This window comes from Engystomops pustulosus, chromosome 1 (genome assembly GCF_040894005.1).
Source record: "Engystomops pustulosus chromosome 1, aEngPut4.maternal, whole genome shotgun sequence".
Lineage (NCBI taxonomy): Eukaryota > Metazoa > Chordata > Amphibia > Anura > Leptodactylidae > Engystomops > Engystomops pustulosus.
This window is the reverse complement of record NC_092411.1, coordinates 242961292-242976161: the sequence shown is the minus strand read 5'-3', so window position 1 is coordinate 242976161 and position 14870 is coordinate 242961292. Positions and strand designations below refer to the sequence as shown.

The 14870-nt window shown below is 41.1% G+C and overlaps 1 protein-coding gene across 2 annotated transcripts; it reads left to right on the top strand.

The window, feature by feature from the left end:
* Positions 1–53: 53 nt before the first annotated feature.
* CFAP96 (cilia and flagella associated protein 96) lies at positions 54–14032 on the top strand. Of its 2 annotated transcripts, none has more exons than XM_072131688.1 (8): positions 54–136; positions 4098–4231; positions 5279–5498; positions 6588–6725; positions 6800–6875; positions 10357–10536; positions 12886–13058; positions 13853–14032. In XM_072131688.1, the coding sequence occupies exons 2-8, from the start codon at positions 4135–4137 to the stop codon at positions 13899–13901; spliced, it is 933 nt and encodes a 310-aa protein (XP_071987789.1). In that variant the 5' UTR covers positions 54–136; positions 4098–4134; the 3' UTR covers positions 13902–14032. The 2 variants fall into 2 exon arrangements, with proteins under 2 accessions (XP_071987789.1, XP_071987790.1); XM_072131689.1 differs by having other exon boundaries at positions 128–149.
* The last annotated feature ends 838 nt before the right edge of the window (positions 14033–14870 follow it).

Sequence of the window (14870 nt, the reverse complement as noted above, 5' to 3'; positions counted from 1 at the left end):
GCATTGTATCAATAAAATAAGAACTTAGACACCCCCATCGTGTGTTGAGATATTCCATTTCCAGGGAAACCACTGGTAACAAACTGTCAGTAGAGAGGAATAGACCTGAGGAGGGAGCCAGAGGACAGAGGAGCAGGTAGAGCGATTGTGTGGGTGCACGGCTTATTATGGGGATCCCCTCATCACATACTGGTATCAGGGATATGACGTCACTGCTTACAGCAATGATGTCATCAGCTCATAAAGGAGGAGAAGTAACAAGAAAGTAGGATTGTGCTGTGTGATATCACATTATACAATGTCTGGCATAGCTTTCTGTATTACTGGTCTTATCATCAGGTGTCAATACTCAAATCATATCCATAGATCTCATCAACCCGATGGCATCGTAGAATTGCTCCAGGGCTGTATACCTGTCACTAGGGGTACAGGAGGAAATACATAGCTCCAATAAAAGGCTTGGATTTAAAGTGAATGCAGCATTTCCAATGTTTTTTAGGTTGTATGTAGTTTTTTTAGGTTGCTGCATGCAAATAGAACACTATGTACAATCTGCTCAGCTCCTCCTGCTCTATAACATGCTGCCTGCAGATAGGACACTATATACAATCTGCTCAGCTTCTCCTGCTCTATAACATGCTACCTACAGACAGGACTCTATGTACAATCTGCTCAGCTCCTCCTGCTCTATAACATGCTGCCTGCAGATAAGACACTATATACAATCTGCTCAGCTCCTCCTGCTCTATAACATATTGCCAGCAAATAGGACTACGTACATCTTCTTAGCTCCTACGGCTTTATAACATGCTACTTGAACATCATATTAGTTGTTGTAATAGGTGTCATGAGAGCATCACATTTGTTACTGTAGTGTCAGAAGTTTTGATGAGTTCTCTCAGGAGACTTGTTGGTTCCCCTTAGAGAAACAGGGTAACAGTACATACGCCCAGATTTACTTCAGCCCTATACCCCACGTGACACAAAATTCTGCTTTGTAATGGGCGTTCCGGTGCTCAGTTGGACCGTGTACCATGTATAACATGCAGACATGTCCAACAGAATTGTGTCGCACACCCATTGGTAAAGGTGAACCAAAAAATAATGGAGCACTCTGTTGGAGCAGTGCAAGGGGCGCCAGATTCTTGAAGAACGTGCGCCAGAAGTCATGAATGTTGCGCCCTCTTTTACACTCAGAGTTCGATCAGTTTTCAGTCAGAGTTTGTTCAGTGTCTCAGTTTTTCATCCACGTTTTTTTGGTGTTTCCAATGCTTTTTCAATGCGTTTTTCATGTGCAGATAACGCGTGACAAAGACTCAGGACTGTGGTTTATCTTTTTTATGGCAATTGATCAGTGCGATGCGTTTTTGATGCATCTCCATAGACTTGTATGGTGTGTTTTCCGCATGCACGACTTGCAAAGGCAGGGCATGCTGAGATTTAAACACGCAGTAAAAAAAAAAAAGGCTCGTGTGTGGAAAAGAATGCAAGTCTGAAAAAGCCCATTGAATACAATGGGTCAGAGTGCAATGCAAGTTCTGCACGTCAAAAGCGCGCAAGTGTGAATGGGGCCTTAGTCTGACTCATCTCGGGCAAAAAAAAAAAAAGATGCTGTTTGTTTAGCTGTGACAATTCTGGTTACTGCTTCCTTTTAACAATATGTCAAAGTAGGCAGTAGTCTAGGAAACCTTGAAGTACAGTTCTGTCATAGTGCAACATTTTGCTAATTTACTTTATAAAATAATTTTGATTAGGCTACATTCACACAACGATGTGCCCACCCTACCGTAGAACAGCGGGCACATGTGGGCGCCTGGGAGAGGAGCAATATAAGACACACGGCGCCGTATTACAGGGAAAAATAGGACATGTCCTATCTTTCTCCTGGCTACAGAACTGTATGGTGCCACACGTGTGCACCACCTCCTGTACGGCGCCGTGCGCATATTGCCATCTATGGGGGGCGTATATACGGCATATATACGTTGGCCGTATATACGTCTCCCATACAGTCATACTACAAACTGCACCCCTAGTAGCAGCTTTGATAAGGAAGGTCCAGCCAGACTACCATTTATTGTTGTTCTCAACTGTGTTATACAACTTTGAGTACAGAGTGTTAACCCTTTCTGTTCCCTCCCTGGATATATTCTTCTATGGCCATTACTTTCAAAGAATTGTTTCTCTCCCGGTCTCTTCCTTTCACTTTGATCTCTATAAGAAAAGAAGGCCTGAGCAAAGATTGCTAAGATCTTTATCTAAGAAAATCTAAGAAAATGTTGCCTATAGAAAACTCAACTGGTGGTTAGTCTTTAACCTGTTAGATATAGTGTCCAGTGATGACTGTGGTATATAGGCTAATGTACCTCTGAATCCTCCAGCAGTGTCATGTGTTTACGCCCAGCAAAGCACCTGGTGACTGGGCCTTTACAGATTGGGTAGAACAAGTTTCGGCATCTACCAGGCAGGAATCAGAGGATCCATCTTGCACTTCAGGACACAATTTATTGGTAAAAGGATTCAAGGAAATAAAACATTGGAAAAATTGCAAACATTTAGTTGTTATGGGGTAAACAAAGTATAGAAAAACGTATTACCTCTTCAAAATGTAGTAAAAACACCAAAAAAATCACCCCATGTAGCCTTCTTGTGCCATATTACTCTTATCCCTGGTAATACAGCTGGTAAGTACAAGGATCAATATATCAGCAGCACATACATGGACAAAATATTTTCTAGACCAAACTTTGGTTGTATTTTACAGATTAGGCTTTATGATGTTATGCTGGCAAAACAAATGTTTTGTAATGTATCTCCCGCTGGTCTCTGAGTTTTTGATCACAAAGTAAAGAAATAATGTAATTTTGTTGTCTGTTGTATGAATCATTCAGATGGAAAGCTCCGCTACTTAGCCTCTGTTAATAATGGATGCTTCCCGCACATGTGCTGATAAATAATTCCTCTGCTTTGACACTTTCTAGTTTCACTCATTTGTGAAAACAAGGAGGATAATATCCAGAACAGTAGACGTTCTTCCATGTATGTCAGCCTCAATGACACCTATGAAAGGGACACTTCAACCTCTATGTCTGGAGTCTTTGAATACATCCCAGATTCTGCACCTTTTGTAGTTAAAATTCCTAAACCCATAAGATTTTTTTTAAAATCCTTATTACATAGATTAAAAAAATGTAGCAGTTTTACAATTATACTTAGGGTAAGTCATCCTGACCAGGGTTATAGAGGTCCGACGGATGTGGGACAGATTAGACACTCTCATATGTGTTGTTGAAAGATATGGCAGAGCAGGGGGCAATGTATTAGGAGGCCACAAAATACCAAATCTGCCCCATGGACCCATGGTAACAATTAAGATGCACTGCCCTTACCCCAGTAGTGTGGTCCCTTTATCCACGATATCTGTTATCGTTGGTTTTTCCTTATTTTTGGTCCCTAATTAATTAAAGATTTTACCGCAATATATTCTTTGGTTGTAATACATTTTTTTTTATTAGAATATATAAATATATTTTATTTGGTAACAATTTTTTTTTTAACAATACATGCTACAAAACAGTTCTAGAGATTTGCTTATCAGTGGGGTAAAGATAATACCTGGTAAGAAAATAGATTCATTATACATCCTGTTGTTGTGGATAGTCTACACCACATGCAGACGTGTTTAATGAGAAGAGCGAGCAACATCCAGTGTTGGACTGGCCCACCTGAGCATCAGAGGATCCCCCGGTGGGCCCGCACTAAAAACTAATACTGGACCCCTCAGTTAGAGCAGAAGGCAAACTAATATGCAGCTTACTATGGTCTACTGTATTTCCAAATGTATGATAATTGTGAGCACTTTTATCGGGTCAAGGAACCCAAATCCAACACTGGCTGCATCCATAACCTATTGTCAGTGGTGGATCCTGTTATCAGCGTTATAATGGAGGAACATTACATTGTGGTAATGAGAATACACACTGATAGCTTAATATGAAGCTCGGTGGTCAGAGTGGAGTAAAAAAAAGGCATAATGTAAGAAATTTACTAATCAAGTGACACAGAAAAAATTAAATTGTGTCATTTTTTTCTCTTAGATAACATCCAGACCTATTATATCTGAGCTTTATAACAATGCCTATCGAAGGAAAATCGGATATGGATCGGATCGGCCTGTTCAGGGAGATGGGCTACATTAGTATAGGAGACAAATATGTCACCCCCTTTTCTAGTAAGTAAGCATCAGTGAATTTTAACATGTACGAAGCTCAGGTATTTGTAAGAAAGATTTTCTAATAGCTGTGTAAATATGTACTAAATATGTTTCACAGATTCAGCACTCGTCTTGTGCATAGTAAAGGCTGTGTTGTGGTGTGTCCTCTGTTATATGTGTCTTATATCTATATCTATCTCTCTCTCTCTCTCTCTCTCTCTATATATATATATATATATATATATATACACTCACCGGCCACTTTATTAGGTACACCTGTCCAACTGCTCGTTAACACTTAATTTCTAATCAGCCCATCACATGGTGGCAACTCAGTGCATTTAGGCATGTAGACATGGTCAAGACAATCTCCTGCAGTTCAAACCGAGCATCAGTATGGGGAAGAAAGGTGATTTGAGTGCCTTTGAACGTGGCATGGTTGTTGGTGCCAGAAGGGCTGGTCTGAGTATTTCAGAAACTGCTGATCTACTGGGGTTTTCACGCACAACCATCTCTAGGGTTTACAGAGAATGGTCCGAAAAAGAAAAAACATACAGTGAGCGGCAGTTCTGTGGGCGGAAATGCCTTGTTGATGCCAGAGGTCAGAGGAGAATGGGCCATGTCATAAAGCTGGAATCATCTCAGACTGGTTTCTTGAACATGACAATGAGTTCACTGGACTCAAATGGCCTCCACAGTCACCAGATCTCAATCCAATAGAGCATCTTTGGGATGTGGTGGAACGGGAGATTCGCATCATGGATGTGCAGCCGACAAATCTGTGGCAACTGTGTGATGCCATCATGTCAATATGGACCAAAATCTCTGAGGAATGCTTCCAGCACCTTGTTGAATCTATGCCACGAAGAATTGAGGCAGTTCTGAAGGCAAAAGGGGGTGCAACCCGTTACTAGCATGGTGTACCTAATAAAGTGGCCGGTGAGTGTATATATATAAAATCCCTTCCCTTCCTTGGTTGAACTTAATGGACATGTGTCTTTTTCAACCGTATAAACTATGATACTATGATATATATATCGTTCCATTGTGACTTTACTCTTTCAGAACCATTTAATGAAGCTGCAAGTAAGAACAGACAGATGCTCCCTGGAGGAGCCAAATCCATGGCAAATACATTAGGTGGATATTTTGATACACAGTTTAAGAGAACCTTTGAAGGAGAAGCGTACTCTGATCCATTGAAACAAAGGCGACAGTATCGTATGCAGCAGGCCAAGAAGAATTTGGGCAAAGCATTCCTCCCACCCAATGGGGAAAAAAAGCCGTAAGTAAAAATACTTTGCTACTTGCACAGTCTTAAGGTCATGTGCACTGTACCATTAGTTGTAGAATCATAGCCTTTGAAGAAGAACAATTCAGCAGGACTTTGTAAGTAGGACTGGTCTACCACCAGTACAACCGATGGTAATTGTCCTTTGAGGTATTGTGATGAAATGCTACGGTGGGACCTTTAATGGGTTTACCCATATCTGGGTCCTGCACCTATCTCGTGAATAGGGGTCCACCGAATCTTATCCTGTAGCAGGGCTGACTGAAGAGTTGGCCACACAGGCATGCCCAGTCTTGGCTATTTTTGTCATTCCTATTGAGTTAGGGTGCATGGACACGAACATGTGCCCACATGGCTACAGCCGGGCGGGCACACTTTGGGCATGCTGGTGAGGAGGGGAACCAAGCACTGCTCGCCCCTCCCCTCTCCATAGAGAATACTGGTCCACGGCCGTGGTTACAGCCAAAGATAAGCTTTTATGTGGCCACAGATTGTTACGGTGAGCTCACTCCCCCGAGCCCAGGCGCCATAGACAACAATGGGGTACGTATATGCGCCCATAAATTTGTGTCCGTATATACGTCTCCCATACGTTCATGTGCATGGGCCCTAAAATAGAGAGTAACTGGAACACTGTTTTCAGCCTGACTGCGGGAAGGCTAGGTCTCAGAGAAACCCACATCTATCATCTATTTTGAATTATCTTATTGAAGGTTCCTATATAAATATGTCTGTATAGGAAATCCTCTGTAGACCTGTATATAATGAGTGTTCATGTATCCCAATAAACTAAAGCAAGGTGGTAATAAAGGGTGGGCAAAATTCACCAAGGATAATGTGATGAAGTGATACAGAAAAGGGTCACTGTGTAGTGTGTACTACATTTAACATTGTACCTAATTTTAAGATCTTGTAAGAACCAGATGCTTCTTGAATGATTCCCTCATATGTAAAACTATAGATTGCAGCGGTTCTCATGACATATATATATGGAAACAGCTCTGAGTAATGGTAGAAATAACCTGAATGAAGGTATATATGTTACTTAAATGTATGTTTTTCCCTTCTTGTTGGATCTGTTAGATCTGGAGTGGGCAACTTTTACGGGACTCTAAGTGGTCCAGTCCAGGCTTTCAGTGCACAAGTGAAACCAAGAAAAGCGTATACTGCACCAGGGAAAAACTTCTTCACGAGTCCCCCCAAGAAGGGCACAGGATTTGGGTAATGTATTGCAGACTGTAGATGTCATGGCTATTGTGCGCTGCCTCATTACTGGATCGGCTTCTTCTCTACAGATATCCCAACCTCACCATTGGCAAAGACTTCAATTACTCCTCTGACAATTATGACATATCCAAAGAGCTAATGAAGGTAAAATTATATGGGGTCATCTTCACTCATGTTTTACATCCCGAGTAGGTGTTATGATAATTATGTGACATGTGAAACGCCCACATGACTCGGCTGCTTGATTGGCGGATAGCCAGGTACACTTTCAAAGTCAATCTTCTGTTCAACAACGCTTGAGAATTTTTTAAACCACAATTATAGAGGTCAAAACTTAATGACAAGTTCCCTTTAAGAGAAATCACTCATTATATGTTGTAGTTGTTCTCGGGTCTTCCTTATCCTTCTCCTTTCTCCATAGACTTCATTGTTAGCTGATTAGTCTGTATATGGACTTACATGGCCCAGATCTATTAAAATGTCTGCGCCAGTTTACTGTCATACTTTGCACTGAAAAGAACGTCTTTGGAGCTGGGACATGTATTTAATACAGTTACTCGAAATAATTTTATTGTGGGACAGATTTATAAAAAGTGTCCTAAGGTTAGACAGAGCAGAGTTACACTAGACAGTCGTATTCTGCCCAAGACTCATATAAGAGTCTGGTGCTGGATGATAAATTTGTTAAACCCCTTTTTTGTTTTTTCATTTCCATTTTTCACTCCCCACTATCAAAAACTTTTTTATTTTTCCACGTAAAGAGCCTTGTGAGGGCTTGTTTTCTGTGTAACAAATTGCACTTCATAGCAGAATTGGATTATAAAATAGACAGTCTGGGTGGTAGCCCGGGGCCCATGCCTTTTAAGGGGCCTGTGGCCACCCAAACCACCCCCCAAATTTTAGACTGAGAAGGGCCATGAAATCCTCATACATTTGTTCCTGCTCTCAATACACATGTACACAGGAGTCATTTGGGGACCTTTGAAGGTCCTACAAAGGTCCTGAAATTGCAGATTAAAAGCAGACAGAAAGGACACACCCTCCATTCTCGAAGAAGTGTAGTATTCATACAGCCCAGGGCCCATGGTAGTCTTCATCTGCCCCTGCTTCATAGTGATAGTATTTAATATTCCATGCCGTGTACTGGAAAGCGGGAAAAAAATTCCAAATGCAGTGAAGTTGGTGAAAAAAAACATTTGCGTTGTTTTCTTGTGGGCTTGTTTTTTTTTGCTTAACTGTGAGCCCCATTGACATGTCTACTTCATTCTTTGGGTCGGTACGATCGCGGGAATACTACATTTATATAGGTTTTTATAATGTTTTCATACTTCAGTGCACAGAGCTCTGTGTGGCGTCATTTTTTGTGAGATGAGGCTCCCATTTTGATGACTGTATGGCCTTTTGTTGCAGAAAAAATGACATTTTTGACTTTGGGTGCTATTTTCTGTTAAGGGTTAAACGCCGGGAACAACCATTATTGTATTCTGAGAGATTGGAGATTTTGGGACGCGCTGATACCTAATCTGCTAACCTGTATGTTAAAGGTGTCCCTAAAAAAGGATGGTGCACACTTCCTGAGCAGTGCAGGGCGCGCCATATAATTGCACCTTGCACATGCGATCTGCACTATGGATAAATCTGGGCCAATGTGTACAGACAGGTCAGTGAATGCAGAGAGTGATAAAAGAAGACAAAGTTTTTTTTTATCTTCACCTGCATTATTCAGGGACAGACCATTAAAGCAGTCATCTGCATTATGCTTTGTAGTAAAAGCCAACAGAAGGCACAAAAATAATTTCTAAAATATTGCAATTGTCATATTGTCCACTAGATGTCAGAAGAGCAGAACAGTTTTCTCTGTATATGATGCAGTGCTTGGATTACAATACTTGATCCTGGTGGTAGATTACTAAGGACTACTACAGACAGATTATTATGGCACGGTGTGAAAATGCCACATACAAAAGTGCTGGTTGTGTATATTGATAAAAATATTGATAATATACTGATAATTCCATCCCTGTATTTTTCACAAGAAACTTGAGTTTTAAAGGAAATCTACCATTTGCTTTTATGCATTATGAACCAAACCTACCTTGAGAATGCTGTGGCTACACTGATGCAGAAACATATCTTGTTTAATCCCTGAACTGAGAGGTTTTGATGAAAATACAATTATAACATTATGATTTTGAGGCTCTGACGCTCATGTGGCCTCAGCCTTGTCCTGCCCAACATAAGCCGAGAATACTCATCAATGTATTGTCCCTGACAGGCAGAAGTAATCAATCGCTGCACCATTCCCCAGCTGCTGTGTGTGAGTCATCCAGCTCAGGTTGATTAGTCTTGTCTGTACAGTTCAGGCAGCTCCTGTGTATGTGGAAGTAATGTGTTTATCCAGTTTTCCCAAGGTCCTGAATTTTATAATTGTATTTTGAGCAAATTGTATTTTGAGCAAAACCAATTGGATCAATGATTAAAAAAGTGTTCATCAGTGTCGCTACAGCATTCTCAAGGTATGTTTGGTTCACAATGCATAAAAACAAATGGTAGATTTCCTTTAATATCAATATTTTACATTACAAGAAAATGTCAGATTAATATACATTGCAGAGAAATAAGCCCTTTCCTGGCACCTTATTGAAATCCAACTTGTCTGATCCTTCATTTTACTCAACATCTTTTATTGGAGGAGATAAACTGAAAGTGTTATTAAACTTTCAACACAATTTATAACTCAATAATGCAGCTGATGATAGTAAACTATGTAATAAACTTTATTAAACAAATATGTTCCTGTGCCTTTCTTTTTCCCCAGTCTTTCTTCCTTATTTAATCAGTTTTGTAAATCAGCTTTCTGTCCTGTCCTCCCCTGACAGCTGAAAGATAAGGATCCTGATAAAGTGTCTAAAGACTTAACTCTACAGTCAGTCCCTGGATAGTCTCATCTTTTTAGAAAGCGGTCAAAGAGTTCTTAGAGTTCTGACTTATAGCCATTGATGCTCCACTAAGGGATTCTGGAAAATATGCAGATATGTTTTCCTGGGTGGAAAAAGGAAAACAATTCCTCTTTTAGCTATCTTGAAAGGCAACCCCCTTAACACCATGACTTCCTGTAAGGCTTCTTGTAAGGCATGCTTGGTGTTAAGGGGGCTGCCTTTCAAGGTAGCTAAAACAGGCATTGCTTTCCATTTCCCACCCTGGAAAACACTTAGCATATTTCCCTCATTAGAGAGATGAATCATTTCCTTTAGATGTGGAATGAGTTAATCATTAGCCCCATCATCAGTATCTGAGTTGGATGGTATCTCAAAAGATTTTCAGATACACTGCTCGCCACAGGAGAAAGAAGCCAAAAAAACACTGAATAAGTGGCTTTACTTAGTGGAGTATATTACAAAGTTTACTGTTATCTATTGCAAAAAAATGTATATTTACAGTTACTCTTTAAGATAATCATGGAATTCTGCCAAAATATAACAGTATGGGCAGCCAATTGTTGTGTTATTTAGGATTTTTTTTAAAACTCCTTTAATCCACTGCTCTCATTGCCCCTGGCTGTGATTTATCACAAAATATCTTCATGCCATTTGCACTTACTACATATTTTATGTTTCCTTCATAGAAAGAAATGGATAGTCACAGATCAAAACTTAAAGGGGGTGCTTTCAGGTTAAACCTTTATCCGAAGGACTACTTTGACATAAATCCTTACCACTCTGACAAACCTTTACCTCCACTGAAGAACAAGACAGAGAAAAAAGTAACTGTGAAGCCATTTAAGCCGAGCTCACCGGCAAAATCGGTAGGTATAAGATTGTGATGGGACAAGCACATAGTGGATGCCCTTTAGAAACTTTGTAATCTGTTATACATAACATAACGTACAGTTTATAGAGCCGGATTCAGGGGTCTATTGATATGTCTTCTGTATATCTGTATGAGTATTTAGACAGGGGGAGCTGTCAATCACTCTCAAGCCAGAGTGAGAGAAGGGGACCAGTAAGCCTGCACAGAGGTGTACATCATGTACAAACAGATGCCCCTCAGTCTCATTTGCATAATTTTAAAAGCCTTTAGCAACATTCCCCACCGGGGCCTAGCCTTTCTTTGGTGGCTGTAGACAGCCGGGGCCCAGGATACCGGAGTGGCTGGCTTATGCGGCCTTGGGCTCACTATGGTCATGGTGCTTGGTATGGGGACCGGAGGCTGTCCCACAGTCTTGTAGGTCTCCAGCAGGTGGTGTGTGCAAGAAATATGGAGGGAGAAGCTGATACCATAGATTTTTCCCTGGGGCAACCCCTGAGGTATATAGGGGAGTCCCTGGATGATGGAAGTTGGGGAGCCTGTGATGGTTATTGAGCCTGATCTAGGTATATATAGTATACACTCACCTTTTATACACATACATGCAGTATAAAACACACTATATACACACACAGAGGGCCATTTATCATATGCTGGTGCACATATATACACATACACCATATACACACACACACCATATACACAATATACACACACACACACACACACACACCATATACAAATATATACACACACACACACCATATACAAATATATACACACACACACACACCATATACACATATATACACACACACACACACATCATATACACACATATATATACACACACACACCATATACACATATATACACACACACACACACACCATATACACATATATACACACACCATATACACATATATACACACACACCATATACAAATATATACATACACACACCATATACAAATATATACACACACACACCATATACACATATATACACATATATACACACACACACACACACCATATACACATATATACACACACACCATATACACATATATACACACACACCATATACACATATATACACACACACACACCATATACACATATATACACACACACACACATCATATACACATATATACACACACACACACCATATACACATATATACACACACACCATATACACATATATACACACACACACACATCATATACACATATATACACACACACACACCATATACACACACCATATACACATATATACACACACACACACCATATACACATATATACACACACACACCATATACACATCTATACATAAACAAATACAGATAACATTACTTGCATGGTCCTGGTGAGTTGGTCTTGCCTCAAAATCAGCAGGCTGTGTAGGGATGGGAATACACGTCGGCCGGCCGGTTGGCGGCTGGAAGTGCAGGCCGGCAAGAGGACGTGTTGGCCAGCAGGTGGGAGGAAGTGCCGGCCGGCAAGAGGCCCGGGTGGGAGAAAGGGGAGGAGATGGTGCCAGGTGGCGATGGATGGAATTTCCGGCCCGCAGGTGGACGTGTCGGACAGCAGGTGGGAGAAAGTGCCAGTCAGAAGGAGGACGTGTCGGGCGGCAGGTGGGAGGAAGTTGGAACGTGCCGGCAGGCGCATGGGAGGGAAGATGTGCCGGCCGCAACGATGACGATGAAGAGGACGTACCGGTGGGCTGAAAGGCAGCAGGACTGTGAAAAATGAATTCATACTCCAGCGTTATAACTGGATTTGAAGCAATCTGGTGCCCTGGTGTGTGATATCTCTTCTATGTACTGCTGTAGAATTCAAACAGAAGCCAATTACAATTATCAATTATCAGTGAATAGATTTCGCACACCAGTTTACTAGAGTGCTATGAATCCAGCTACAATCCTGGACTATGAATATATTTTTCACAGTCCTGCTGCTACCAACTAAATACACAAAGGTATGATTACACAGTTCTCCAGAGCCAATTCCTAACACAGTCTTCAGCTTTCTATGGTCAAAACTGCTGACAGATTTCCTTAAAAAGTAACTGAATATGGACAAATAAAGCAAAACCTCACCTAATGACTAACATTACCTACAACCACAGCCAAGGACATGTGAAAGTGTAGAAAATCAGAATAGCATGCAGACGCTAGAAATGTGATGTGTGTGCGCAGAACATATCCTTAGGTATCTGCTATGATCAATCATGTGCCGTATCTGTAGCCCAGGACACACAAACAGGTTACCACCACTTTATCTACATTGTCCAATAATATTACATTATTTTCTTGCTATTTCTGTTACCAGCCCGGTGGGATGAAGGCTGGAACATTTGACCCATATCCATCTCACTCCAATGATCCTTACGCAAAACGATCTTCAAAGAGTGCAAGTGTTGTCAAAGGAGGGAAGAAATTCCAGCCCCCGGCAGGGCCCAAATCATTTCCAATGAGGAGCATTTTGGAATCACATGTTATAAAGTAAGTGAATCTAATAATCAATTTAATACTATGAGGCAGATTTATCAAGCTGTCTGAAAGTCTGAATATTCCTAGTTGCCCATGGCAACCAATCAAAGCTCAGCTTTCATTTTATCAGTGCTCATGAATATTTTAAAGGGGAGCTGTGATTGGTTGCTATGGGCAACTAGGAATATTTTGACTTTCAGACAGCTTGATAAACCTGCCCCTATGTATTTAGTGCAGGCACTAAAAATTAGACATTTTATAGTTTGGCAAACTTCGAATTTTGTATACATTTAAAGGAAATCTTCCATCAAATTAAAGAATTATAAAGCAGGGACACTTACTCATAGATCCAGACTGATATCTTCTTATATTTGTTATCCATGGCCTCCTTCCTTCAACTTTTAAAATTATGCTAATGAAGCCAATGAAGGGCTCTGGGGGACATTACAAGAGTCCCACTGTGCTGCAGCTTCACAGACTGTCACACTTTCTCCCTTCGCCCCTCTGCCAGATGTAATCTCACTGCTGCAAAAGAAGTTTCAGCACACAGTGGGAGAGGGAAGTGCTTCTGCACACTGTAACAGCCTGTGAAGCTAAAGCAAGGAGGGGCTCTGGGAATGCCCATCAGAGGTGTTATGGCTCATTAGCATAATTTTATACGTTAATTTTGGATGGAAGAAGGCCATGAATAACAAATATAAGAAAATCACGGTGCCTGGGTCTATAAGTAAGTCCCCTTGGTTTATCATGATGGGTTTTAAAAGTATTTAACTCTATAATTTTTATTTATGTCTATTTCATTGCAGGTCAGTGAACCCCACAAACTACAAGACAATAGCTCTGATGTCATACTGATGGCTGATCCCAGTGTAGCTCTGTTTAATGCTAATGTGCATGTGACTACATGAAGAATATCGTAATATAATGCACCTGTACAGTTTATATTTTTTCTAAATAAAATCAAATATAAGCTCTTCACAAGTTTACTGCTGTTTCTAATGTAACTTTATAGATTCTTTACATTTTTATTTCTTTATTTTACTGTATTTAGATAGAACACATGCTACCTACAAATAGGACACTATGTATAATCTGCTCAACTTCTCATACTGTATATACACGAGTATAAGCCAAGTGCTGGGTATATACTGGGGTTTGGTCTGGCAGGCTATATACTAGTGGGCATTGGGGGTTTGGTCTGGCAGGCTATATACTAGTGGGCATTGGCTGGCTATATAGTAGTGGGCATTGGCTGGCTGGATATATACTGGGGGCATGGAACTGGCTATATACTAAGATGAAGTGTCTTCCGGCTACATACTAGGGTGCAGTGTCTGCTGGCGATATACTAGGGGGCATGGGCTGCTCGCTATATATTAGTGGGCATGGACTGGCTGGCTATATAATGGTGGGCATGAGCTGGCTATATACTAGGGGGCTTGAGCTGACTGGCTATATATTAAGGAGCACTGGCTGGCAGGCTATATACTAGGAGCCAAGGGTCTGGCTAACTATATACTAAGGGGCATTGGCTGGCAGCCTATATACTAGGGGGCATAGGCTGGCTAGATACATACTGGGAGGTATGGGCTTGCTAGCTATATACTAGAAGGAATGGGCTGGCTATATACTAGGGGGCATGCGCTGGCTAGCTATATGCTGAGGGAAGGGGACTAGCTAGCTATATACAAGAGCAGGGGGACTGGCTAGCTATATACTGGGGGAGAAGGGGACTGGCTAGCTATATACTAGAGGGCATGGGCTGCCTATATACTAGGGTGAAGGGGGCTGGCAGGCTATATACCGGGAGGGGAAGGGGACTGG

Coding starts and splice junctions, on each gene's coding strand:
- CFAP96 (XM_072131688.1), top strand. CDS start 4,135: ATGCCTATCGAAGGAAAATCGGATATGGATCGGATCGGCCTGTTCAGG. Junction 10,537..12,885: donor CGAGCTCACCGGCAAAATCG/GTAGGTATAAGA, acceptor TTCTGTTACCAG/CCCGGTGGGATGAAGGCTGG. Junction 13,059..13,852: donor TTGGAATCACATGTTATAAA/GTAAGTGAATCT, acceptor ATTTCATTGCAG/GTCAGTGAACCCCACAAACT.